The sequence below is a fragment of the Solea solea genome, chromosome 14 (genome assembly GCF_958295425.1).
Source record: "Solea solea chromosome 14, fSolSol10.1, whole genome shotgun sequence".
Taxonomy (NCBI): Eukaryota; Metazoa; Chordata; class Actinopteri; order Pleuronectiformes; family Soleidae; genus Solea; species Solea solea.
In genome coordinates, this window is record NC_081147.1 from 3,326,303 (window position 1) to 3,349,818 (window position 23,516).

Below are 23,516 nucleotides of genomic sequence, written 5' to 3' on the forward strand. Positions count from 1 at the left end.
ATTATTATCTGAGCATCGGCGGGGTCCAGACTTCCCAGAGAGACTTCGGTCAACACGGCCCTCTGCAGGCCCCGAGGCCCCCGCCGTGAGCTCGCAGCAGTGATTTACCCAGACTTGGACTGTCACTCTTCACTGAGGTCACAGCTCCCTGCGTTTTCTCTCGCGGCCTCTCTCTCTCTCTCCTCGATGACAGAGAAGATAAGCATGTTGCTCACACTGAATCACTGAAAAAAAAAAAAAAGGTCTGCTCAATAAGCCAGATGTAAATAATTGCTGAAAGCAATATAGGACCCTGCATTGCAGACTGTGCTTGATGTTTTGCTTGGCTGTGAGTGAGCAGTCTCGGTTTCATTCGGGTCCCAAAATGCCTTTTTAAAATGTTTTGTTCAGACTCTGTATTATTTAAAGACGTACGCAGCGTGAGTGCTGAATATGGACTACGTCTCCTCACTGAGGATTGAGCAAAAGGAGGTCATCTGAGCTTGAAGATGGATATTTTTTTTTAATAGCCAGTGCATCTTACATGCATCTAAATATATATAGTATCTAACATTTCTGCATTAAAGGGGCTATATTTAACCCTCAGGCTAAACTTTAATTTATTACCCTCTTAAGTCAAAATGGACAAAAACTGCTATAAAAACATTTCAGATAAATATTTTTTCTGCTTCTTTCTCCATAAATCTCTCAAACAACTACAATTGTGAGGATTTTAACCCTTTTAAAATGTCAGTTTGGTTATTTCCATATCACAAATGTTGAGTTTTTTTAATCGGTCTTGGACGTGTCAAGGATTAGCCAAACATTAACTTTGATGCATTATTAGTTTTTGTGTAGCATCCGATTTTAAAATGTACTTCACTCTTAAGTCGAAAAGGACAAAAATGTCCATAATGAAGCCTGAGGGTTATTACATTTATTAAGACTTAAGGCCCGTTTTTACTCTACGCAAGGCGGAGCCTTTGCTCCGTCCTTTGCAGACGCTATGCAGCACTGCCCTCTACAGGAAGTAAACATCCATGCCAATGCAAAAGACACATGCAGGTATGTAGGGTAGTTTACATTTGGGAGGGACGGATGTAAAATGGACGAAAATTGAGATTAAATGTCGCTTTAAAATGACCCTCAGAGATTAAGGAGACATGTTTGAAGTGATATTGAAAGTTAAGTTATATAATGCTATTTCTCCCTCTCTTATATACTGTATTGCTGGATATCAAATTTGCAAATCCACACGTTTGCAATGTTTTAAATTCTTAAGTTCACTGTTGTACACATTTACACAATGTATATCACACTTTTTAAATGCATAGAAATCAGTATTTCTATTAAATTTCTATTTTAATCACATCATCCTTGTAAAACTACTTGGGTTTTTTTCGTGAGACTCCTAGTCGGAGAAATTGCATAGTGTGTGTTTAAATAAATATTTTTTTATTCTGTTATTGGCTTTTTACAAGTACAAAGCATACAGCATGTTATAGTTTTATCAAAAGTGGAAAATACTGATGTTACATACGTAACAAATGTAAAAAATAAGTCTTCAATCTTACTTTCCCCGAAAGTAAGAACATACATTTCAGCGTATGAAAAACATCCATAGAAACACAGCTTAAGTAATTTTAAGTTAATAAACAGTACAAAAAAAAATGTAGAAACCATACATGTCAAAAAAATAATGGACGAGGGACACCAACAATAACAAATGACTCCATGATTTATCATGAATTTAAAAAAAAATGTACACAAGTTCATAGTGTTTTAGTTGGGGTCATGTTTACACGTCATCATCATACATCAGTAACATCAACAACAACATCATCATCATCATCATCATCATCATCATCGTCGTTGCCTGGAAAACACTTGGCTTGTCAGAAAATGCTCATTTATAGCAGACTCTCTTCCCCACCCACCAAAGAAAAAAAACCTTTCCAACTCAACTTAGGCCGGGGGAAAAAAAAAAAAAGACTAAAAGTCCTTCCCTCCCCGGAACTGAAATCCTCAAATGTCTGTAAGGCAGGAGACGTAATGAACCCTCACTCTTGGAGAATTTATCCAGTCTTCCGTAAGAAAACAAACCAGGGAAAAAGATGAGGGATTCTAATCATTGGTGGGGTCTGAAACACCGTGTGCTGTCAGTAACGGGTACAGTCGGATCACACGCACACATGCTTCTTTTCAGGCGAAATAATCGAGCCTTAAGGCGACACAGACCGTGAGCTTTCTTTTACTTTATGGCCTGTCGGAATTTCTCTTCAGGTGTTAAAACAATCTCCCCTCTCATCTCCCAGCTGTGAATGTGACAGAAGCAACATCAGTATAATACAGAGCAGAAATGTGTGATCGCGATAACGTGAGCGGAGCTTTTGCAGTCACGAAACGTCGTAATGAGGCCTCTGAGAGATGAACGCGTGATTGTACAGTTGAGAATTTGAAACCTAAAAAAACATAAGACTGGTAAACTGTTCCAAGGTGGCTAATGCCAAACGTCTGTCAAGTTACAGGTGCCATTTTTCTGCCTTACTGCATTGAAAGTCGTCTTATTTTGAATAATGTAAAAAAAAAAAAAGACACGGGGGTCCGATGCTCTCTGGAAATATACAGTCTTCTTAAAAACAAAAAAAAAGGAGAACATCACCATATTGTACATCATCATCATAATAAATAGTCTCATACATATTGCTCAGCTTCTCCTTCGTTTAGAATGGTCACTGAACCATCGCCACTGTTCATTTCAATGTCTTTTGCCGCCGCGTTCTCAGGAAGCAAGGCTAAGTCCTTGAATACGTCCACATAATGTCCAAAGCCGGGGCCCCAGTTCAAGAGATTGTCCCAGTTGAAGCCCCCAGCTTGCTGGCCTAGTTTATGGGGCAGGGTGTAGTGCTGCTCACTTGGGGGCATTTGGGAAACACCAGGCCCTCCTTCTGCCCTCCGACTTGAGTAGCGCCTCTGCTTTAGCCTCCCACTGTAGTCCTCATCGTCAGCGTCTGACTCGTTGACTTGTGAGAGCTTGGGAACCCGGGAGGTGTAAGAAACCGGTTTGTCCCGGTCGTACTCCATCTCCGAGCAGGTGAAGGAGTCATGAGAGTCACTTTCTGAAGAGGACTCTGGTGCCGGGATGCCGTCTGCAGGGTTGCGGACCCTTGACAGTGGCCTGCGACAGTCCTCCTCAGAGCTGGAGCGCCCGTGGTCGGCGCTGCAGATGCTGGGGTTTCGTGGGCGTGGAGTATTCAGTCGCTCCACTTCCTCAATGGACAGCCCCACAGGAGGCCCCGTCTCCAGGGGGATCTGCTCAATCGGCTGCTTCAGCCGACTCCCGGGCCTGGAGGTGTGGCCGTGGCTGGCCATGGTCTGCGGACTCTTGCTGCGTCTCCCCAGCCGGGTGGCATAGTTGAACATGGGCGGAGGCTGGCACATGTCATTGTGCAGGTCCAGTGGGCTGCCCTCACGGCGAGCCAGGTTGAGTTCTCTGGTAGGAGTGTTTCGGTAAAAGGACGAGGGCTTGGTGAACGGGGCTGGCGAGTGTCTGGAGAGCGGATTTGGGGTGGGGCAGGCTGAGTGGGAGTGGCTCAATGGGGTGGACCTCAGCGCTTGCGTGTACTGGGGCTGGTAGGTGTAGCTTGTTGCTCCAAGCGGTAAGGGTGACTGTCTGGCGAAGCCCAGTGGGCTGTGTCTCTGGATGGAGAACTTGGGTGTGTGACTGCGGAACTGTTTGTAGTGCTGGATGATATCGGCGTCTGAAGGAGCGATACTGCTCGCGTTGTCTATGTCGTAGTGCTCGATATCTGCCTCTGGTACATTGCAGGGAGCACAGGGAGCACTCGGGACAGTCTCATTGTTGTGGGGGATGTCGGTTTCGTCATAGATCAGGTAAGGGTTCTCCCTCTCAATAATGTCCGGTTTGGGGTTCCCTTCCGGTTGTTTCCGTACCGTCATGTCATCTCCATATGGCGGGATGTTATCCGGGTCATCAAACGCGACGTTCTCGCTGCCCTTCTTCTTTTTCTTCTTCTTCTCCTTCGGCTTCTTCTCCTTGGGTTCCTTTGGCACTTTAGTCTTGTTGCGGTCCTTGCAGTGGTTGCACAGGATCAGGCTGAGAACCACCAAGGCAAGGACAGTGGCACAACTGCCGACAATTGCTGGCACTGCCCAGATGGGGAGGACCATTGTCTCTGCAGTGGGGCTGGGGCTACAGACAAACCCGCCATTGTTGGCTGTTTTGCAGACAGTACCCTGTGGGCACTGGACACCCAAACAGGCCACCAAGGTCTCACAAGTCTTTCCCGTGTAAAACTCGGAGCAGACGCAGGTGAAACCTGAGCGGGCATCCGGCACACAGCTGCCGTGGTTCTGGCAGGGATTAGAAGAACAGTCACCGGGCGGGACACATTGGTACGTGTACCACTGGTTGACGCACATCAGGCCATCCCAGCACGGACTGCTCTCGCAAAGGTTGGGACCTCTGCAGCCGATCTTGACGGACGAGCTGGTCTTGGTTAAGGTGACGAGGCTGTGCTCTCCGGTAAATGGCAGGCTCTCCCTGTTGTACTTCACAAAGGCCAGGCAGCCATCGAAACCTGCAAATGAATGAGAGCAAAAATGTGGATCAGATTAAATGAGAAACAGCCAACAGCAGCTAACAAGGACATAACCGTGTCCTGGAGGGGAATAATTTCCAATTGATGGGTTTTCACAATGTATGCCAAGGCTGGATCGCTTGCTTGAAAATAACAGGAACTGGGAGTTATCATCAGAGCTAAAGGAATTTTGTTTAGACGAGTAATTGGTTCAAGCTTAGGACAAAAAAACACGAGAAACTTCCTCATAGAAAGCACCTCCTCGGAAAAAAATCCATATTTTAAAAATGGACTTAATCTATCACTGGCCAATTTGAGAGGAGAAATAATTTTTTTTTTTTTTTTTTTTTCTAAAACAGAGAATCCATCGTCGGTGCCATTATAGCTCCAAGACATACATCTGGCTTGGATGAACGTCTCTGTGTCTAATTCAATCTTTTGCTTTGTGTGTTGCCTAACAGCACTGCCTCACCGATGTAAATAGATTTTATTGAATTTATCCCAGTGTAGATTAAATCCATTTGTGTCTTTTCATTAGCTCTTGAAAAGTGAGTACACAAGGAGAACACGACTGCTCAGACTCGGCATTGAGGTACGGGTTAGTGACCAGGCAGCCTGCCACAGACCTGCGTGCTCAGAACATGTTTGTTTTGAAATATGCCCCAGTCCTCGTGTAGAGGAGGTCAAGAAATCATTCAAATGAATTTTTACCATATTAGTCCATAGCTTTAAGGTTAGGTTTTTTTTTCCCCCCCTCCCACTGAAATTTAGAAATGTACTTTTTTATGACCTCCCCGTCTCTGAAATTTCACAACATCGTGTCTGTGATTTAAGTGTACACAAAAACCTCGAATCTCCACAACGCCAGGCGCTTCAAGACCAGGTCAGATTAAATGGACATGTGTTATTTTGAGAATAAATGATGCTCTGATAAAGACATGTTTGTTCAACTACTGTAAATTGGTCGGCGTTCAATCTCAGCTGTGTCAAATAGACACAAGATTCCGGGCCAGATTCGGTTTTTGCCGGGGTCAGCAGTTTGAGCAGAGGACTATTAGCTCATTTGGAGAGGGGGGGGGGAAGAAGAAGTTTGCAGTAGATTTATAAGGGCTCATGGGTCACACATATGTACTGTACGTGCATGTGCACGCACTTAAGCGTGTGTAAAAGAGGTTTCCATAACACGAGAAAACACGGCCGCGTCTGTAATTTACAGCAGGTAAAGAGCCGTGGGTGAGTTTCTTGGTGCGCCGCCAGGTTTTGAGAGCTTCAGCATGTGTGTCTGACACGGCACATAAATACACGTGTACATTCACGCTCGCACTCGTAAATATACTGCACATTCAACAAGGGTATAGCTGTCATAATTACGGATAGAGCGGTTTCTGAAGTACGGGTTTTTAGGCCTAAAATATGACAAATTCCTTGTCAAAACATTGCGAAAAATTCCTAATAAATGTTTTCTTGACGGGATTTATTTCGCCGTGAGGCTCGTGATAATAAGGTTACTTATGGCTGCAGCACAGTTAGCAGCTCCTAAAAAGGAACATGACCCATTCTGACCCTATATATTACACACTCAACGCTGAAAAATGACTTCATGTGCATCATTTTATCATTTCTCTTATCAAACAGTTTGTGTCCGCAGCAGTTGGGGGATTAAGGCGGTTGCTCACAAGCACTGAATGAGTGGGAAACTTCTCTTATTTCCCCTGGCGTGATTTATCCCTCCAGCCCCGAGGTCAAACAGGCAATCCCCCAATCATACGCCAGAAAATACACTTACTCTTCACTCGATTATGGACAAAAACAGACTCCGGCCTCACCTGCTGCTGTCTTTTGTTGCGCCGGCCCAGGCGGGATCCCTCCCAGGGAAAACGTCAACACGCCCAGACCGCCAAAGTCCTGCGTGACATGCTGGATGACCCTGGGGTGACCGCTGTCCACCTGCAGCACGGTAGCCGAGCCGTTCTTGACCAGCTGCAGCGTGTGCCACTGGCCGTCGGACAGCACGGCGTCCCCCACGGTGCGCTCCACCTTCCCTCCCACTCCTGCATCCGAGATGTAGTGGATGTTACCGTTCCTCAGCTGTGGATACAACACAATAAGAATAAAAGTAAGTTTTTGGTTTGAAGGTTGTATTAACAGTTATTTCATACATATTTGTGATTCTTCAAAGGCGGCGTGACTTGAAAAACAGTCGGCTATTATTTTTAATGCTGAACGTCGACAACAACACGAGCGATTGATTGGCCAAATTGTTTTTGAAACACTTGGTGGTGTTTTCGCAATCCTTGCACACCATGTAACGGCAGGAAATAAGTGAATAAGACGTGTAGTAAGTTCAAACTGGGCTTTGAGAATGCCGTTTTTTCCTTTTGAATTATCATGTCAGCATCAATGACAAGTGACGAAAGGAATTCTTCTCCCTGTTTCCACAAAGCTACGAGCACTGCTTTCCCCGACTCTACTGTTGAGGTCAAAGCACTGAAAACAAAATGCAGCATCATGCTCGTAAATCTTCTTCCCGAAGGGGACACACACACCACATTTATCATATTCTCACGTCTTCTGTGCGTGTGTGTGTTGTTCAGGCAGATGACGGCGATCAGAAACTCCCCAACAACAAAAACACAAAAAAGGACACAAGGAGTGCATCTTTAGAAGAAATGAATCAAGCTCGCGACACATTTGCGGCTTACACTGCGTATGATACTCTCATGTGTCCTCCCCACACTGATGGAAAAGTCATCCCATCTCCTCCTTTTTCAAACGACACCAAAAATCAGCAATGATAAGTAGCTTCCGGAAGAAATGATTTTAAAATGGGAAAAGCAGAGAGTCCCCCAAGGCGAGGAAAACTGAGTGCTCTAAACCTGGAAAATCAATCACAGAGTTTATCTATTAAACATCTTTGTTTTTTTTTTTTTATTATTATAAATATAGTTCTCTCCTCCTTAGCATAATGTACACGACAGTACTCAGTCAACTGCTGCTGCTGAACTCCTGGTGAGAAGCTGCTCAGAGCTGGAAAACAACATCACTTGGAAAAGAAGAAGTGGAGAAGGGGTTGGTGGTGGTGAGAGTGGAGGGAAGGGTCTTAAAAGGAAAATTGAAGAGAATGAATGAGCCCGCAGGCCTCTCTGGGCAGTTGCCCAGGATCAGTCAGAGGGAGCGGGGGGCGGTGGTGGTGGTGGTGGTGCTGAGCTGGATAAGAGGAGAAGAAAGAGGAATGGGACTGTAGGGAAGTAGATGAGGAAGAACCATGTACTGTAGTTTGTTTACAGTTTACACCCAAAAAGAGTGTGTGTGTGTGTGTGTGTGTGTGTGTGTGTGTGTGTGTGGTAATGATTTGTGGTGCAAAGCCGTGAGACAATGTCAGCGGACGCGGTGAGAAACGCGGAGTGAGAGGGAGGAGGCATAAGGTCGACCAATTTATCCTTTGTGTTCATTTATCATATGAGCTCTGGCTCTGATAGCGGCCAATGGCTGTGCTGCCTCCACTTGTCATGTGGAGACACAGATTATCGCTTTGCCATAGAGGCCATCAATCAAAAAAATGGACATCGTCCTCTGATTTGCCAGTGAAGCTAATCAGGGAATAAAAATATGCTGTTTCAACAGAGGTCTCCATGAAAATATGTCCATTTTCCTAAGGACTCAGTGGTCTCAATTGCTAGTTTTCAGGTCTTCTTCAACAGCATATGATGTCCATCCATTCCTCCAGCTTCTACCAATGTATCCTCCACATGAGGGTCACTGGTGCCAATCCCAGCTGACATTGCCAGTCCATCACAGGGACAGAGAGACAAACAAATAATCCACTCTCACACTCACACCTATGATCAATTTAGACACCAGTGTGACTGACAGCTGATATCTTCCATTATTTAGCCTGGTTCACACTCTTATCATTGACATCCACTTGCTCCACAGTCATGGTTGCTACTGGTTACAGTTGCTCTATTTGCACATTTTGATGGCTGCTATTTTTGTTGTAAATGTATGATGATGATGATGATGATGATGATGATGATGATGATGAATTAAAATAACAGTTTCAAGACCCCGTGTGAGCATGAGCGCTTGTGTGAGTAATGCAGGGTCCACAGCCTGTTGAGTACACTTGGCCAGATTTTGGTCCCAATCCGACCCTTCCGACAATCTTGGGTGTCTTCAAATTTTTGGCTGATTCAAACAGATTATCCGGCCAAATTACCCTGTAGTGTGAGGGATTAACAGACGTGTCATCTGACACATCAGAGTATAATAACCAGTGAGAGCGAGTTGCGTGACGTGACGACCGCAGAGAAATGGGACAAACTCGTGGATTTATGGTAGCGGTAGAATTGCTTGTTTAATGTATCCTGCATGACGTATGACAACCCAAAATGTAGTGCCGAAAGTCCGCCTCCATGTCTGTTTATATTCTTAAGTCACGTGAGTTTCAAAATCCCTTGAATCTCCTCCCTGAAATGGTTTGACGAAATGCCAAGTGTGTGGTCCTGTGTCTAGTCTGTGTTTTCTTAAGATTGAAACATTGAAAATAAGTTCCAAAGCTTGTTGCATCTGTGTCTCTCACGTTTTTAAAGTGTAGGAGCAGTGGCTACAAGATGCATTCAAGGAACCTCACTTATGTAAACACACGTCGTCCGCTGATCACTGGTAACCTTGTGGCACTAATAATTAGAACAGCCTGGAAATAAACATATTTTTTTCAGCACAATCATCAATACAACATGATTCACTTTTGATGGTCCACTTGGGAGATTTTTCTTTTTCATGCTCATGACTGCAAATGTTTCTGTGATGCAACGTCATCTGGCAGCCACACTGTAAGACTTCAGCTCAAATTAAAGCAGATTTTTGCAACTGAACTGATCATGATCATGAATTAATGCCTTGAAAGTCCACACTGTGGCTCGTGTCTGACGCTGACCTTAATAGTAACAGCGATTGCTTTGCAAATGAGCTGGCTAGTTAGCTTAGTCATTCTAAGCACATCACGTAGGTATGAGGATATTCAAAGAGTAAACTGAACTCCACAAAGCCCCGACGTTCATCCAAACTGGATCGTCACAGGGTCAAATCTTAACAGTAGTTATATACATATACTAGTGGCAGTGAGTCAGTGTGTAGGTGTTAGCATTTGTCATTAGCCGGCTAAATAATCACACAAAATACTCGGGTAAACCTGTGAAATAAAGCCTGTCTGGCGTTTTCTGTGTGACGCAAATTTTTTTGGATGGATGTCTGACACAAACAACTTCACGTTACGTATGTTGAGCAGATTCTTCACCCATCCAGAGAGACGTTGGAGTCTCACATGTCCCAGAGGACATGTGAGACTCCAAAAAGACTCCACAAAAACACTTTCAGTGTTGAACTCTGAATTCACGTGCTACTAAAAACAAAGCCGTCAATTAATCTGTCGCAAATGACCTCAGTGGTCATGAGGGAAGGAAAGGCAGCCAGGCCGATGCCCCTGTGTAACATTTAGGAGGGATTACTGGAAAAACTGTAATATAAGTATGTTTGTATAATTGCTTTAAAATGGCTTGTCGCTCAACTGTGTTCACACGGGACACGACCAAATTACATCAAAGTCATCAGTCGGCGCATTGGACGAGACGTGTTGTCGCTTGTGTCGTTACTTAATGACTTAATGAAGGACAAAATTATAGTTTTGGTCTCCAAAAGTTCTCTGTTACTGACTTTTTCTGGCATTTACAGTCTGAGTAACTTCAGCTGTGGTCGACGCTAAAAAGAAATGACAAAAATATGCAGGCTTCCACAAATCGTGACACTCATGATGGAAGTGAATTGCACGAAAAATATCCAGGGGCACATTGCTTCAAATTGCCTCACACACTGAGTTAACCTCGACTACAAGAAGCCCCTTTCTATTACAAGCTCCAGTATTTATGTTACTTTTTCATACAATGTTTTTCTAATTTTCCATCTACATTTTAATAGGAAGTCTCAGTGACCTTTTGACCTGCCCCTCGTTTCTCCGTGTTAATTTGTTGTTGCTGTTGTGCGCACAGATAATTCAAACTCTTGCACTTCCTCCCGTGAACACCTGCAGCAGCTCACTGGCTTTCACCCAAGGCTTTTATTGTGAAAGCGTGATTTACGGCGCTTTATAATAAAGAATTGGCCGGCAGACACTGAATAATCTACGACCTACAATTATGTTGCTGTTACTGGATGAAATATAGTGAAATGACCTGCAATTAATTCAGAATTTAAAGTATACGACGTTCCCTTCGCCGCTCTCACCTTCACAGTGGTGTAGTTGCTGCTCTCCTGCACGTGCAGCAGCGTGCCGGTCTTGCTGCGCGTCCTGAACTTCACCTCCAGGCTGCTGGGCCCGACGCGGTCAGAGGACCTGCCCTGCAGCGACTGTCGCAGCAGGACGTCACGTTTGGGGCCGGGCTTCAGGGAGTAATCCAGCCGGCCGGTACCATCCAGGGACAGGGCGGTATCCGCCGTCATGTCTGCGCCAGAGAGACGGGAGGGGAATATTCTCAGTCTGAGAGTTTCACAGTCAAATTTAAAACATTAACATATAAAATATAATCACTCTGCTGCTCAGGGGACGCTCAGGTCTGAATGATTTTCCTGCCTTTACCACAAATTGGTCTTTACTTTGTCACTCGTGGTTAGAAATGTCTTCCTGTAAATGAAAGATGTAGGTCACTCCTCGCAACGGCCTGTGAGTGTAAAATTGAAGGTTTTTTAAGGATCTTAAAGCGACGGTAAGTGGAGCTAGCAGAGCAGGATTTGGTCTAAACACAGGAAGTTGTTGTCTTTTGTCATCTTTCTACCTTTGGTTTTGTCAAGATTTGGTGGCTTATCCTCTTTGAAAAATGGGTCCACTTATTTTATTTTTATTATATGTAAGATAATATGATATTTTGTGTGGGTTTGTTGCATTGTTACACAAATCGTTATACTTTCTTGTAAATAATGCAGAGCTGCAACTAACTCTTGATTAATATCCAATCGAGCACAGTTTGTTTTCATTACTGAAAAAAACCACTAAAATAGTTGATTATTCATCTCAGACAGTAGTTAAAGAAGTCTCTGGCAGCTTCTGTGAGTCTTATCTCTCTTCTGTTTTAGTTTGCTGATGTCTCATCTGAGTATTTGCAGATAGATTTATTTCTTTTATATATAAAACACAATTGCTTTGAAATAAGGCTCAGCGTGCAGCATTGTGGCCTACATTTAAGCTCCAGTGCTCGGTGCCTTTTGATGACTCATGGAGGAAGCATCATAAATAATCATGATGGAATAATCTTTCTTTCTTTCCCCCCAAGTGCAACCTCAGCGTTACAGAGGGACACTTCAAAAGCACTTACACTTCTCGCAGAATTTGCCCGTGAAGCCGTCCACGCACTGGCACTGCTGCCAGGACCAGCGGTCCAAACAGGTGCCCCCGTGTCTGCAGGGGCTGGTGGTGCAGGCTCCTTCCAGTCTCGGACATCTATGGACATGGAAAGTGACAATCAGACGGTCAGTCGGCGGAAAGAGACTCCAGAAAAATAATTTCTCACCCATGCAGGGATACAAATAAAACCCCATAAAGAACCCCGGAGAGAATTAGCATATTAAAAGATTTGTCTTCGCCTCACTATTCATCAGCAAGACAGAAAAGTCAAAAAAAATCCCTTGTCAATAATCTGCCGTTTTGTGTTTAAAAAAACATCTTTTTAAAAACCGTCTCAGGAGGGTTTGAGAGTGTGAACAGATGTCCCACAGTGAGTGTCAAGGAGGTTAGAGAAGACGGACACATTTAGACATGAGGGGGGGGGGAAGAGGACAGGAGGGCGAGAGGTCCACGGGTTTGCTGACCTGTCAAGGATGCCACGCGATGCCAGCGCCTGACTCGGCTCCAGCGGGCGGCCATTGACGGCGAACTCCATGATGCAGCCGACAAAGTCGTGGGTGGCGATCTGACCGCGCCGATGAAGGACGGGTTCTATTGACCTGACGCCTCCCACTGAGAGCCGGTTGGGCTGCACGTCCAGGATCCTACACACACAGAGACAGATGAACAGAAGCTCACAAAGGGACGGAGAGAATGCACAGAGACGGAAAACGTCCATATGCACGGGAATCCAAACGCTCACAGATGCATTGAAGTATTCAGAGGCGCGCACACACACACACACACACACACACTTACAACAGAAAGACACAGCGGGTCAGTGAGTTTCACAACAACATGGTCCCAAGACAATTATAGAATAAACCTTCTGCAGACCTTTCTGGCCTTTCCTCATCTGTTGAATCAATCTCTTTTTTTTCACTCACTCTCTCACATGCACACACACACACACACACGCACACACACCATCAAACATACACAAAAACACATGCACAGTCTCAAGTTTTCCCCCCACAGAGCTTGGCTCAGCATTGTCTGTGTGTGTGTTAAAGCTGTAACCATCCAGTAATTCAATGTAGGTTTACATCATATATTACATATTTGCAGCAGATAACTTCATTTTTCACCAATCTTTCTAATAAAATTGTGAAAAAAAAAAAAAAAAAATCCAACTAAGTATGAAAATGCACTTTAACAAATACTTTAAGTGCTGTCATCCAAAAGCTTTCACAATAAAGCAGTGATGGATGAACAAAACAGCCAAAACAAAAGATGAGAAACCGCTCCATGGATCTGTATCTGTTTCTGTCCTTTATTCTGTACAGAATAAATAAAAGAAAGTACTCAAATAGGAAGAGACACGGAGTAAACTACCACAATATTCATTTTTTTCTTGGGGTCAGAGTGAATTTCCATCTCACCGGATGAGTCAAACTGAGTTGGAGAAGCCATCGTAAACTGTTTCCTAACCCAGGAGGAAAAACCGTGTTTGGTTCAAGCTGTCAAACCCGGTCGACGTGCAACCAATGACGGGCAACAGGTCAAAAGTGGAAGGGTGAAAGTCTGAGGAGGAGGAATACTGTGCTCTGTGTTACACTCAAACTCCAGTGTCGTGATTGTACTTTGTACTTTGTTGATTTGCTTCACCGAGTGAAGAGTGAAGAGCAGCAGCTGTAAAGAATTACGCCAATGTGCTCATGGTCAAACCAGGTACATAAAAACCACATAAATTGGTGTTATTTTCCATTATTTACAGACACTGGAACAGAAACAGTCAACAATGTGTGTTTGTGTGTGAGCATTTGATTTTCTTACCAGTCAGTGTGCACTGCTACATTGCTAACAGCACAATAGCCTGGCTCATGGTCATCGCCACACAGGTCCACAGTCAAAGAAGCAGCCTATAGGATGACGGAAAACACACGAGAAGCATGTATCATTACATTATGCCGATTATTTTCGCCCACCAAAAACTCTCAGCTCACTCTTTCTGCACCAAAGCCCATAGAAAATATCAGCTATTTTAGCTCACAAGATCATGGAAGCTGCTAGTCGATTGCTAGCTCATATGATAAGTTTGTGTCCAAATAAAGGATTTCACACCCAGAAGTTACAAAGTAACGCACATGAACTTACTGATCGAGGTATATGTGAATATAACAACGATGTGCCGTGACGTAAAATTTATGATTTTCTCTATGGACTTTGGTGTGGGAGAATGGCCGGTTTACAGTGACACAAAGTTTAGTTTACAGTCAGAAAAGATTGTGTAACTGTGAGGAAAAAGTGGCAAACATATAAGATATACACTAAAGTGGGCATATATTTTATTAGGTGAGCCTTTTAAGTGGCAAAAATCTGTTTTTAGCGAGTGTAGCTAATTCCTTAGCTAGTTTAGCTAACCGAGTGTGTCGGTGTGTGTGTCATACAACCACTTAACTGTCCTTTTATCTCCAAATTTGACACTGGAAACTGTGATTGGATTAACCAATGATTCACCGTGAACAAAATGTGAGTAAAGCTGACAGAGAAAACACTTTTTGTTGTCGTTAGCAAACCACAACCATTTTGGCTCATGTATGACATGACATTTTATGTAAGCGCCCTCCTAAATAACTTAGTTGATGGAGACAGGCATCATAGCATATTTCATTTAATTGAATAAATAGGAAAAATGTTTTTAAAGACGGAAACCCAGTGACTGACACGGCAGACTGTGTCGCACGTTAGCACAAGTGCATGTTGAGGTTTCAACAGAAGGAAAAGTAGATTTGAAAATTGTCAAAGGTCTGTCATTTGCAACACGATTCCCCGCCCTAATAGAACTTCACTGTGCGCAGATCTTTAGGCGACTTGGCCTGTCACAGCAAATATCTTCTCATAGACTGCGGGCACCACTTTCACCCCAGGGTTCTGGTTCCACCCATTCATTTCTCACTGGGTATTTGTGTAACTAAGTCATGTTCAATGGTTAGAGTGAGTTTTGTCCACCACAAAGCATGTAGGCCAATTATTTTTCATCATTCCCGTACAGTGGTTGATGGGAGCGTGGCATAAAAATGACATAGATTACAGCAAACATTTCCTATTTCCCGTTAATGGCACTAAATCTTTTGCACAGATGTGGCTTTCACTGTTTCTCTCTCGCTCGCTCTCTCTTCCACCCCCTCCCTGTCTGTCTGTCTCTCTCTCTCTCTCTTTGTGCGCCTTGAGAGGGAACGACCTTATGAGGGAGAAAAGAAATGGGCTGGTGAGGAAACTGTCCGGAAAAGTGTGTGAAAGTGTTGAAAAACCGGGGCAATCACGCTCCACCTCTCCTGGACCTTGAGTAAACACGGACCACACCGGCTCGAATCTCTCACACAAATCATCCACGGCCCCACAGAGCACACACACACACACACACACAAGTCTGTACCTAAGAAACTCTCTAGTTTTAAAGTGGGGGGAACTTGAAACACCAAATGTGAAAAACAAAAATTGTGAGTTGACCCTTTTAATGAGGCAAATATCATGTGAGAAATTCGACTTTCCACATCTGAAAACAAAGGCTCTGGGACGGAGGTCAAATACTGGAATAAGGGTGTTTGATTTCTAACAGTGATGTTTTGACTACATTGAACAGTGTTGTTAAATCAATGTGGTAACTGTTTAGTTTACATTCAATCAATTTCTCACTCCTTGTATGGCGGCCAATAGAAGTATTGCTCTTACGGTAATGGAGAAATAAAGTGATTAAGGTGGCAATGGTGATAAATCACAATCGTAACAGGATCTATGAACTCTCTGCTCTCTCTGATTGCTTGGATCTCGCCTGATGAAGCCGCGTGTGACCACGTCCTTTTGGTTTCCGTCTAGCTCTGACCTCCAAAATACCCCACAACACCTTTTTCTGAAAACCCCCAAAACAAAACCATAGTGATTGGGTTCACTTTACACCACTTGAGGGAGTTGGCACTTCAGGCACGACACTCACACTCTTGACTCGCATTCTTCAAGAGTCCTAACGTGACCGCCTCGGCGTATTATTCGCAGGTTCTTGACGCGTGCCGTATTCCTTTCCATCCCGTCACTCTGCACCATCTCAAAACTGACAATTTAACGATTTTACCAGCTTCCTATGAAACTCCCGGCACACGGTGAGAAATGACAGATTTGACGTCCAGCAGGAGAGCTATATTATAGAAGGTCTGACAACGCCTGGTTAGATTTTTTTCCCCCTTTCCTTGCCACTGCATTGCTGGCAGGACGAAGCCTCTCATTCAGAGCATAGGAGACAGAAATTCAACCTTCAGAGCCATTTTGGATCCTCTTATTGTACATCACAACGGGCAATAAAATATAATTACAAACCATGAAAACCATGAGCTGTGGTTTGAGGGAGTTAATTATAATCTGATGGTGCAAAGAAGAATATAAGGCCACATTTGGATGCAACGCTCTGGTTTAAAAGCCCAGGACATAAACACTACACACACCTTTTTAAGTCACGTGGGTTGATTTCGAGCAGAAAAGTAGGTGATCTTACCATCCCAGCTCTCCTGGCGATGACCGTGTGGAACTGCCCGTCGGCAACTTTGATCATCGTCATGAGTTTGTAAGTTCCACTTCCCAGGTTGAAGGAGAAGCGCATCCGTCCCTCGAAGATCTCCAGAGCCAGGAACTCTGCCTTGTCCCCGGTCTGGTTGTCGTGGTTATACATAAGCAGAGCATTGCTCTGCAGGGTAGCAAACTTAATATATATGTAGTTATTGTTGGGATCCAGCGACGGAAACTCCATGTAAGAGAGCTCCTCAAAGCCATAGCTGTTGAGTTCACAGTGTTTGCCGAAAACCCCTGAGGACAAAGGCAGAACCAAAAGAGGGATCAGAGACTAAGCCAATGAATGATTCACACTGCTGCTGCTGCTGAGATAAAAAAAAAAAACATGTCTGCAGATAAAGTGGAATCTTGACTGAGCAATGTTATCTAGTGTGTATTTAATAGTAACAAATGAGATATCACAGATAGTTAGCTTGCATCTTTGGAAAGTTCCAAACTTCTATACCCTTAAACTGGAGGCTCATTTAAGACAGCAACAATACAAGGCATGAGAAATGGAGCCACTAAATGAAATGTCCACATTTGCTTAGGAAATCATGGTTTAACTTTCTATTCTTTGGGGAGGCTTCACATGTGAAATTGTCCATCTTGTATTTCAATTTGCCAGAGCTCGCTAATACCCCGAAAAAGTTTTCCTACCATTACTTACCGAACGGACAATGACAGTAATATCCATCCACCCGATTCTGACAGGAGCCACCATTAAAACATGGGTTACACTCACAGTGATTGATGATGGAATCGCACGTTTTGCCTGGGTTCACAGAACAACACAAATTAAAATGGATGGAGTGGCAGACAACACAGGGAAAAACTCCCGAGGGAGCACAGTTCACTTTCCCCCACAGGCCGAGTCATGCAGGCCTTTCATCACCTCACAGCTGAGCAATGCACTGCAAAAAGAGTTCTCAGATTGAGCCTCAATTTAGCTTAATCTTAAACGTTTAATCTAAAATGTGTGATATAACCTATTTAATTTATAGTATTTTTGGGAAATACAAGATGCTATTTTGGAACACTTTGTCAAACGATGACATCACTTTGTCCAAAACAACATCTTGAAATTTTCATAGGAAAATGAGCTCACACAACTGGAAGATTCTTCCTCATAACAAAAAATGACATTTTATAATTTATTGCAAAATCTAAATATGTTTGGATAAGGCTCTCTCGCTCCCATTTTCTTCTTCTCCTTTTTGCAGTGCATAAAAAAAACAATGTACATGAGTTCAATGACGTTCACATAAACACAACAGGTGATCATATGGAATGATAAAAAAAATAACAACCCGGAATGATTCAATGCAAGAGGACTCACAAAGAACAAATACTGAGAGTTTTAGGCTGTAAATCCTGAGACAAGTCGCTTAATGGAGGCAGAACCTGCTGCCAAAAACCAGGCAGGGAAAACAGGAAGTTGAGAGTTCACTATGAGGGCATGCAAACTACCGTAAGTCAATAGGTGCGTTTCTTCGGGGGGGGGGGGGGTCATTCGTCTTGATGGAACCTCATGATTTCAGGTCATTTTTTATCCTCATAATAAAAAGGGACAGTAATGACTCGACTCGAGGCAAATCTCCTGCTCTGAAAATGTCTTTCAGATGCTGCTAGTCAGCAGCTGGACATCACACAGGATTTAAATTACCGAGTAATTCCACTTAAAATCCACTCCCCTTTTATCAAGGGTAATAATGCGGAGTATTCATTACTTTTCCGAACTAGAAAGCCTGATTGGATCTTTTATAAAGCTGCTCATTTGTCATACAACTCACAACCGGAGCCAAATGAGAAATCTGTGATTAAGAAGCCCTTCTGTGTACGGTCGGATTAGAAATGCATCTGTGTGTGGTCATCGCTGCGTGCACCAACAAAGAAATGTGATACTGGGGGAGCTGTGTGTGGAGTCTACACTCAAGTCGTGACTGGGGTCAGCTTTGTATCATCCTTTTTTTATTAAAACAAACATGACAGGCTGATATACATCACGTCCGATACCCCCCAACTAGTAAACCCGAAAATCAAACTGTTCCTGGCGTCCTTGCTTGCATGCTATGGCTACAACACGTCCTGGAAACATTCGGGGGGAAAATATTTTCCTTGGACCTAAAGCAGTGTCTGTGAGAGCATTATCATGTGATTGTCCCAATGTTTTTTTTTTTCTTTTTTCTAAGCCTCACATTTTAGTGACTGCGGTCCAAAATAAAATGTGACGTGTGTGTGTGTGTGTGTGTGTGTAGTACCTGCAAAGCCAGATTTGCAGAGGCAGTTGAAGCCGCCGGGGAAGTTCTGGCACAGCGCCCCGTTCTTGCAGGGATTGGAGAGGCATTCGTTGACGTCCCTCTCGCAGGCCATGCCGGTGAAACCTTCAGGACAGGTGCAGGAGAAGCCGCCCACCAAATTATGGCAGGTGCCGCCATTGTGGCAGGGCGACGGCTGGCACTCATCGACGTCCGTCTCACACAGGGCTCCTGTGTATCCTGGCCTGCAGCTGCAGGCGTACGGCTGCAGGGGGTGGTTGGAAACAAGGATCACTGGGACACTTTCTTCTGTCTTCATATCAGGCCCGACACTGAGACGCCGCTTGCAGCTGCCTCCGTTCTGGCACGGGTTATGTGTGCACGGATCATGGTCCACCGCATCTATTTGCACCCCGCTCTGTCTATATAAAATGTCTTTGATACTCTGGAAGAATGTGGCCACGCCGCTGGGGTTGACATATTGTCCGTGGCCCCGTTTAACAGCTGCCATCAGGAAAGTCTGATTGTTGAGCTCAAACGCTCCATAGAGGAGCACTCCTGTGCCCAGTCCTGCTAGCTGCGAGTTGGCAATGCGTAAGAAACTGAGGTAGTGGTCCGTGAGGAAGTTTTTGATTCCTTGTGAGTTGAGACGGATGAGAATGCTGTTGTCTACTGTGGCGTTGGTGAAGCCCATGAAGACGACTCGAGCCGTATTGCTGACGGAACCGTGGACGCCGTCGCTACTACGGACGGTTAGCTCAAAGGTGCCATCGGTTGAACGAGATTTAGAGTTGAGGTTGCAGGATCCAGTTGGGATATTAAAGAGGCTGGACGATGGGGGAATAAGGGAGCAGTGGAACCTGTCCTGAATGTCTGGGTCCTGGGGTTTGACATCACCCAATGAACCTCCGGGAAACATGTTCCCAAAGTAGTGGACAAGGATTTCCATGGACCTCGGCTCTGAAGGGTTGTCATTCTGGTCATTTATTTTGACGTGGACTGTTCCTGTGGAGGACATCTGAGGAACGCCAGAATCCTTGATCATAACAGAGAGGTAGAAGTCGCTTATCTGTTCTCTGTCTATCTCTCGGCTGGTTGTTAACACTCCAGCTGGACTAAGGCTGAAGTAGCTGTTAGCGGAGCCAGAACTGAGGAGGCTGAATAAGAAAGGGCCTTGGTTCGGGGGTAGATCTGGGTCAGAGGCTGTCAGTGTTTTAACTCCAGTGCCAGCTCTCTGGTTCTCCATTACTTCAGCATAAGCGGTTGTCAAAGTTGGACCATTATCATTGATGTCTTCCAGATTCACAATAACGGTGGTGCTTCCTGTTGCAGGAGGTGTGCCAGTATCCACAGCTAGAATGGATAGATTATAAACAGGAGTTGTTTCTCTGTCCAGCTCTGCGGCTACAGAGACTTGGCCTGTTTTCGGGTTGATAGTAAAAACATTTTTATCAAACTCTGGAGAAATGGAGTAAGTAAATCGGCTCCAGCTTGGAACAGAGTCTGAGTCCTCAGCACTCACAAAGGTTACCAGACCACCGGGTGAGAGACCCTCACTAACCTGCACATCGTACAGTTCTTGGGTAAAAACGGGAGGGTCATTAGCGTCGAGAATCGTGATATTCACAAACACCTCATCAATATCTGCACCGCGGATGCTCCCCGCGTTCTTGGCGAGAACTTTGAGTGAAATCTTTTCTTCTCTCTCACGGTCTAGAGTACCTGTGACATAAATCTGACCTGTTTTCCTATTGATGCTAAAGCCTTTCTTTCTGCTCTTCCCAAAAATGAGGTAGTAAACCACTCCATCATCTCCCTGGTCCCGGTCACTGGCGAACACTTCCCCGACCACTGTGCCTCTTGGAGCAGCTTCAGATATTTCAAAGTAGTACTGTTTGGAGACAAAGCGGGGTACGTATTCGTTGGCTCCCTTCAGTTGAATATTGACATTGGCGAAGTTGCAGCGCTCCTCGTCTGGGACATTAAAGGCCTTTACTGTTAAATGGTAGACCTGCTTAGACTCGTAATCCAAAAAGCCTTGCGTGGTGATGGTGCCAGAGTTTGGGTCGATAACAAAGAGGTCACTGTCCGAGGACTGGATCACATAAGCCATGACCGCGTTCGCTCCCGAGTCGCGGTCAGCGGCGTTCATTTTGACCACGGTCGTGCCACTGGGAACGTTCTCCTGCACAGTGGGGAAGTACTCTTCAGGATCAAACACGGGAGGGTTGTCGTTCACGTCGGTCACGTGTACTGTGACCGAGACGTAGCTCGTTTTGACGATCCAGCCTCCATCCGTGGCTGTAACTCTAAGTTCATGTTGCTGCTTCTCTTCAAAGTCCAGAGGTTTGGCCAGGGACAACACTCCGGTTTTACTATTAAGGGCAAACCGGCCCTTTTCATTGCCTGAAGTAATATTGTACGTGATGAGGCCGTTCATTTCTTTGTCTTTGTCTCTGGCAGACACAGTCCTAATAGCTGTTCCCACAGCGAGGCTTTCAGGCACAGTGGCTGAGATGTGGCTTTGCGAGAACTCGGGCGTGTGGTGGTTCTCCTCCGTGACGACTATTCGCACCGACGTCCGCGACGACAGAGGGGGGTTCCCTCGGTCGGTCGCTGTGATGTCCATGAGGAAAATCTTCTTCATATCGGACGTAAGAGAGGAAGCGACAGTAATCCATCCACTGGTTTTGTCCAGTTTGAATTTACTCGAGCTGTTTCCGCCGGTAATTACGTACTCCACCTCGGAATTCAGGCCAAAGTCTTTTCTGTCCTGAGCTGCGACTCGAATCAGTCTGGTGCCGACTTTGACGCTCTTGGTGACGGGAGTGAAGTAGCTCGAGGAGTCAAACTCGGGAGGATTATCGTTGCTGTCCACAACATTTACAATGACTGTCGTCTCACTCATCAGCGGCTTCATCGCCCGGTCCGAGGCCGTCACGATGAAGCTGTGGCGATTTATATTCATGCTGCTGGCAGCACTCGAGTTCTGATACTTCAACTGCTGCTTCACAAATATCTCTCCAGTGCTGGCGTTGATTCTGAAAAACTCAGACTGGGAGCGGATGAAATAAAAGATTTTGCCGTTGAAACCCTCATCGGGATCCGTGGCAGAAACCCTCGTGACCAGGGAACCCACTTCAGTGAGCTCGGGATAGTCCAGGTAGTAAGAGGGACGACTAAATCTGGGTGCGTTATCGTTAATGTCCGTTATGAATATGGTGACGTCTGTGCTCACTGTCCAGCCAGAGTCATGGGCAGACACTTTGACGATGTAATGGTTAGTGTCTTCTCTGTTGAGCGGCCTGCTGATTGTTATGTCTCCCGTGCTTGGATTGATGTTGAACGGAAGGCTCGTGTCTGTGATTGAATATCGGCTGACGGCGTTTGACCCCGCGTCCTCGTCTGTGGTGGTGACCCTGGTGACGGTGTAACCCACCGGGGCGTTTTCCGCCACCGACGCGCTGAAGATTTTGGAAAACCTGGGGGCGTTGTCGTTCACGTCCAGCACGCTGATTAACACTTTGACTGCTGTGTTTTTGGGCGGCAGCCCTCTGTCTGTGGCTTTAACCTTCAAAGAGTACTGAGCCACCTTCTCCCGGTCCAGAGGCCTGGTGGTACGTATTTCGCCAGTCGCCCGATTAATGCTGAAGCTGTTCTCCTTGTTGCCGTCCATGATGGCATATTCCAGCTGTCCGTTCGGCCCGCTGTCCAGATCTACGGCAGAGACCATCAGCACCCGCTGAGGTGACAGGTTCTCCAGTATTTCCGCGTGGAAAGGATCCTTATCAAACACCGGGTGATTGTCATTCACGTCCAGCACATTTATTTCCATCTTCTCATAAGAGGAATATGGTGGAAAGCCCTGATCTCTGGCCTCCACCCAGAGAACATACTTCTGAATGTGCTCATAATCCAGTGAGTGTCTGATTGACAGTTCGCCCGAGAGCTGGTCAATGTGAAAAGCGTTATCCAGGTTGCCACTGGCGATGTAGTACGACAGCAGCCCGCCCCTCATTGAGGATCCAGTCACTGTTGTCACGACGTGGTTTGCCGGCTGGCTCTCGGGGAACGTGAACGCGCGCTCCCTCACTTTGATGACGGGGAAGTTTCCTCCAGTAACGAAGCGAACTGTGACAGTGGTCATATCCGTTTTGGGATTGGCTCCGCCGTCTTTCACTCGGACCGTGAGTGTAACCTCTGAGGTTCCCGTCAGCTTCTCGTTGGCCGTGATGGCTCCTCTGACCGGGTCAATCTTAAACTTCTCAGAGTTGCGTCCCATGAGGGAGTAGTGGAGCTGAGCGTTGGACCCCGCGTCCTCATCGGTGACGGTGACGGCGAAGACCAACGACCCTGAGGACACAAGCGAGGGTAAATTAGATTTACAAAATAAATCAGAATCAGATTCTTTTTATATAAATCCCTAGCAGGAAATTGGCTGCATTACGTTCGCTCAATCGAGAACTGAGATAACACGCAGGAGAATACGTTGGAAGGCATAAAATGATCAAAAAACAAGATAAAGTAGATAAAACATCAGCATGAAATACAAACATGACGAGAAATGTCCGTTATCCTAATGCCAATCGGAGCTAAAGCTGATAAAAACCCACATGGGAGCGAATGCTGATTAAACACATCCTCACTGGTTAAAAAACATTTAAACCTTGGTTTAAGGGTTCAATAACTCTTCTCTTGGTG

At 45.2% G+C, this 23,516-nt stretch overlaps 1 protein-coding gene across 1 annotated transcript in view; it reads right to left on the reverse strand.

Annotated features, from left to right (window-relative positions):
- Positions 1–1,413: 1,413 nt before the first annotated feature.
- fat4 (FAT atypical cadherin 4) overlaps positions 1,414–23,516 on the reverse strand; it is a 49,239-nt gene continuing 27,136 nt past the window's right edge. The window contains exons 9-17 of the mRNA XM_058650534.1: positions 18,819–23,168; positions 17,228–17,332; positions 16,505–16,812; positions 13,792–13,877; positions 12,441–12,620; positions 11,948–12,072; positions 10,863–11,080; positions 6,407–6,668; positions 1,414–4,580 (exon numbers count right to left, since the gene is read on the reverse strand). Coding sequence (XP_058506517.1) covers positions 2,674–4,580; positions 6,407–6,668; positions 10,863–11,080; positions 11,948–12,072; positions 12,441–12,620; positions 13,792–13,877; positions 16,505–16,812; positions 17,228–17,332; positions 18,819–23,168 — 7,541 coding nt within the window. The 3' untranslated portion in view covers positions 1,414–2,673. The remainder of the gene's footprint in view (positions 4,581–6,406; positions 6,669–10,862; positions 11,081–11,947; positions 12,073–12,440; positions 12,621–13,791; positions 13,878–16,504; positions 16,813–17,227; positions 17,333–18,818; positions 23,169–23,516) is intronic.